Below are 5,086 nucleotides of genomic sequence, written 5' to 3' on the forward strand. Positions count from 1 at the left end.
TAGCAAACTGAATATTCATACACTTTTTGAAAAAAACTACAGAATAAACATGATTATTTATATATTCATTCGCTTGTTCGCCCTTTCGATGATTCATTTCTTTAGTTTGCAGTTGCATTTCAGTTTGTTTATTGTAGATATTTTTTGTCGTCAAAGTCGCTCAAAATGCCTCGAATCCTACGTCATATGCATCTCAAGGAAGTGATAAATGTAAATAAAACACTCTAGAAGCTTCAGATCCGCAAGAATTAAGATTTTTGGTCGATTTTAAGCAGTTTTTCAACCACCACGACCTTTAACCGACGATGTCTTCCTTATTATCGACGATTTTTTCGAAAGTTTCATATATCGATAGATTTTTTGGAGAAAAATCGAATCTCTTGAAAAGCCTTAAATCCTACATCAGCTCTATAAAGAAGACGATTTCGACATCCATCCTCCGCTTCGTGTCCGAAATAATCGACATTTTTTGACAAATTTAAGCGCTGACGATAAAATCCCCAGCACTTATTGGGTGTACAATACAATGAAAAAATCGACCTCTACGATTTTTTCACAAAAAGTCGCTCAAAACGCCTGCAATTCTTCATTATATTCATCTAAAAAAACCGAGGAATGGAACGAACTCATTAAAAAACACTGTAGAAGCTGAAAACGCACATTAGTAATTTTTACTTTTGAAAGGCAATTTCTGCATAAATTAATCATAAAATTATTGAACATTCACATTCACAATTTCTACTTGAAGTTTTGTGCTGTCCATTGCAAACTTTGCTGTTGTTCTAAACTTTGAGAGCAAATTGTAGACAATTTTTGCTATTTATAATCGAAAAATCGATGACTTAAGCACATAAATCGTGTGACAGATTTCCGAAAATTTGCTAGTCGCTTATTTTAATTCGTTAGTCAAGAGCACCTACAGGCGCCTATCGGACGTATGGGATCAAAGCTATTTTTAGACAAATCCGATCCAAGTCGCCTATTAATTAACCTTTTCGAAAACATTGCATATTGCATATGCGGAAGCCGTCAATGTTGTCAATCATCTATTTCCATTTCCATTTGCCATTTTCACACTCTCTGCGCCATCAGGATCAGTCAATACCGCTACCAATTAATAAAACTTGCCTAATAAATAGGCTACAATGTGCTACAATGTGTTATTCCGTAAATATTATTATCTCTACTTGCAATAGCTTAACGGTTTTTATTAATCACTTTATTTGATGTTGGGTTTCTTTGGGATGGTTTGGATTATTTTATGTTCAGTTGAGTTCGTTTCGCACAACACAAAGTGGCTAAACTAGGCAGATGTTCCAAAAAAACCAGTTTTTCACCGCGAGTAGTCAACTTTCACTTCAAGCAATTACCATTTTCTATTTGACCGTTGTGTTGAACTTTGTGGAAAATAAAAATAGATTTTAGTAATGATCCTGGCTGTATTTTCGTCATTCTATTCTGCCATCGATTCGTCAGTGAAGGTTTACAGCTTTGACTGTGTGGGTTGGTTTGGGTCAGGTCAGGAAAATAACGATTGTGTTTTATATACAGGGTGTTTATGTGAACGGTTAACAGCATCAGATTGCCGCCTTGCCTATCTATTCTTCGCCAGTTGAAAAACATAGTCTGTCCCACGCTATTTGGCAGTGACGTCATTATTGTTTGTTGCCAACTCGAGCGTTTGTTCCCGATTAATTTTTCTTGGCTCATATCAAACAAATCAGACAAAATCTAAGCGATGATAATGATCCAATCAAAAGTGAAATTTTGACCAAAATGAATCGCTGATCGCCCTCACAATATTTCGTAGGCATTTTCTCCATACTATCGCAAATTGTAAAAATTTGCCAAAAGTCATGCGTTTAACATCAAATTTCACGCTCGGTGGATAAGTAATAGAAAAAGAACCAGAATTATTGCGTCACTGCCAAAAAAATTGGGACACTTCTTCTTTCAACGCCCGGAGCTGAACAATATCAGTTTTCATTGCTCAAAACACGAAAATTAGGCGGGTTTCTTCAAATGTTTGATGCTTGAATCACTCAGTATCTTGGGCAAGTTTTGCTTTAATCTAGCAGGAAAGTGGTTTTCTCCACTTCATAGGCTCGAAATAAAACTTCCCAGATATTCGGGCGTCGGCCAAAACCCAAAAACCGTTTAAGGTGTGCGTAATAAACTGGCTGAAAATGCATGCACACACGTCTTTTTGTCGTTTATTGTTCTGCTTTTATTGTCCGTGACATATTTGTGTTTGTTGCAGTGGGGTGGCCGATATTGTTCCTTTTCCTTTGGGGCAATCCGTTCCATCGGGGGTTCTTCTGCGATGACGACAGCATTCGGCATCCCTTCCATGAATCCACCGTGCCCAGTTGGACCCTCTATATTACGGGATTTGGGCTCAATCTCATCACGGTGAGTTTGAAATGAAAAATTGAAACAGGAGCTGAGTGATCCAGCAATGTAAATTACCTGCGGATTTTTAAAATTTTTGCATGTTTATGGCCTTAGACATGCGATAAACATCCTAATTACCCATTTGACTTATGTGGTAATTGCAAGTAATTGGAGATTTATTGCGCAGCCTTAAGGCTAGTAAATCAGTGGCGGCCCCTTAAAGAATTGGCTCGTAAATGGGGCACGATTTGTACGAGAAATTTTCATTAAAAGTTGCCCCTAAGCCTCTTTAGCCGCCCGGCATAAACACCTCGCATGACGCATATTAACTTTTTGTTATTAATTGCTGAAAATATTACGATATCAATGCCATTAGCTGATCGAAATGTGTATCTATTTATAAGCGTGACAATTTTGCAAGTATTAGTTTGGAACTGGCCAACGTGGGTGAGCGTATCGTGATAGGAATAATCGAATTATTTTCATAATCCATAGACTTGAGGACGATGAGGGGCCGTTTTATGCCCCCTTTCGTGTCTTTCATCAGTTGAATCAAATCACATCAAATCAAAATATGCTTTATTGCCAGAGAAGTTTTGCACAAGCATATTATCAATTGAATCGTCATCAATTATTGAATAAAATGCTTGAAATGGTGCATCATTTTGATCGAGAAAGCGACAAAAGCAACGAGCTTACTGAAAAACACGCTTTCGATCCGAAATAATTCGAGATTTTTGGTCGATTTTAACCGTTTTTGGAATCGCCACTCTTTAATCGCCGATCTCTTGCTTGTTATTCACTCAAACAGTTTTTTATAAATGCATATCGAGGAGCTTCTTAGGTCGGAATGAATCCATTGAGCCCAAAAAACACACTTCTGAAATTTTGATTTTTGATCGCAAATTTTAAAACGGGTGGACGTCGATTTTTTTTACAAAATATAGTCGCTCAAAATGTCTCGAATATCATGTTCATCTCAAAGAAGCGAGGAAAGCAACGAGTTGTTTGTTGCAAAACTGTCCAATCTATACTCTGTAATCTGTGGTCGATAGTCAGTTGCTGGATATTTTGCGCAGTTTGGCAACACCGCGTGAAATTTATCCTTGAAATGGCAATTTTCCTTAAAGTTTGCGAATGTTTTTTGGCTTAATTTATGGACCCTTCAGGAAAAATTTTCACTGAGAGTGCTTAATTTGAAGTGATCTTTAAGGCACGGATGGACAAAACTAGAAACTCCGAGAACCTCAAACGACACCATCACCCTCGTAAGAGTAAAGATGAACAATTGAAAGCCCTCGATGATTTACGTTTTTCACAAACTATCGAAGAAAGCAACCAAACTTATTCTGAGTATAAAAAAATTCTTCATTTGTTTAAATCTTTTAATGTAAAAAATGGCTGGTTTAACATAACTTTATTTAAGCTTGAATATACACCAGGTCCATGTATAACGTGGGCGATCGTCTTTAATAGTTCTATTAAAATTCTAAGTTTTCTTGTATGGCCAACCTCTTAGCATTTCCATTTGTGGATTAAAAACTGCATTTATTATCAACAGCTTATCTGGGCAGATTTCAAACAGATCCTTTGGAAAATCGTTTTGGCAAATTTAGACAGTTAGCTGGACTAAAAACTAAAAAGACACTAGAAACTTTCCACCCGAAATAATCGTAATTTTCCAACAATTTAAAGCGGTTTTCAACCGGCGACGATAAAATTCCCAGCGTTTATTACGTCTGTTAGCAAAACACATTTTTTTAAATTATAAAGCGGCTTTGAAATCGGATTCAACACATATTTCCTGTTGTTCCTGCAAGAAAAGGTGCCGCACGCCCCTGAATTTTGCATATTTTATTTCAATTTCCATAGAAATAGCGGTTAGCTTGCAATTTGCCTGCAAAGAGCAATCTAAGCTATTGCCTGCTGGCGGTTTACCTTATTCAGAGCGAATTTGATATTATCAAGGAGTGTTTCGCTGGTTTAAAAAAACAACAAATTGCAAGCTTTGGAATTGGATAAATTGCAAAAAATACTCAAAACTGTTTCTTATTTCCTTTGATTCGCACAGATGCGTAGAACATGTGTAGATCTCGCTAAAAAGCACACATTTTGCAAGATTATGAGCAAAAACTAGACATTTTGTGTTCACTGTTCACGTTCAGACTATGTAAGTGGCAAAGTTATGCGAACATTAATCAAATGAACATTAAAAAGTAATTATTCAAGCGGCTACAATGCGGAATCGTGATTAATGATCCAGTCCCTCATTTCGATTTTAATGCACTGAGAGATTGCGATTTGCAATAAGAAAAGCCAATAAAAATCCATTGATTATGCCACTTTGGGTGGGAGAATGCCATGCAATTACAACCTATATTGGATGGATGAGAAATTAAATAAACGTGAATTTTTTCACTTGAAATTTCGCATTATGTTACGTGGGGGTTTTGAAGGAAGTCCAAAACTCATTTTCAGACACTTTCAGACTTGTTTGTTGATCCCACAAACGTTGTAAATTTAGGTCCAGTTAATGCGAAAACAATGTTCAGGTTATTAGCCTAATGCAGTTTTCCTGTCCAAACCAGCGCATAAATTTCCAGATGCGCTGGACTTAATCCAAATGCTGAATAACAGAGCAATTCTGGCCATCAAACGTCGGTAAGTTTAACTTTTATACCGAAAAGTTACT

General features: G+C 36.7%; 1 protein-coding gene across 2 annotated transcripts in view; it reads left to right on the top strand.

Annotated features, from left to right (window-relative positions):
• Window positions 1-5,086, top strand: part of LOC109542317 (putative phosphatidate phosphatase) — a gene marked incomplete at its 3' end in the record, with an annotated part of 17,368 nt that overhangs the window by 3,312 nt on the left and 8,970 nt on the right. Inside the window, 2 exon segments of one of the 2 annotated variants that reach the window (XM_048667499.1) lie at window positions 1,277-1,518; window positions 2,261-2,412. In XM_048667499.1, the coding sequence (XP_048523456.1) occupies window positions 1,428-1,518; window positions 2,261-2,412 (243 nt within the window). 2 annotated transcript variants of the gene reach the window in all.

This window comes from Dendroctonus ponderosae, unplaced genomic scaffold (genome assembly GCF_020466585.1).
Source record: "Dendroctonus ponderosae isolate FM_Combo_2020 unplaced genomic scaffold, Dpon_F_20191213v2 Dpon_F_20191213_6, whole genome shotgun sequence".
Classification (NCBI taxonomy): Eukaryota; Metazoa; Arthropoda; class Insecta; order Coleoptera; family Curculionidae; genus Dendroctonus; species Dendroctonus ponderosae.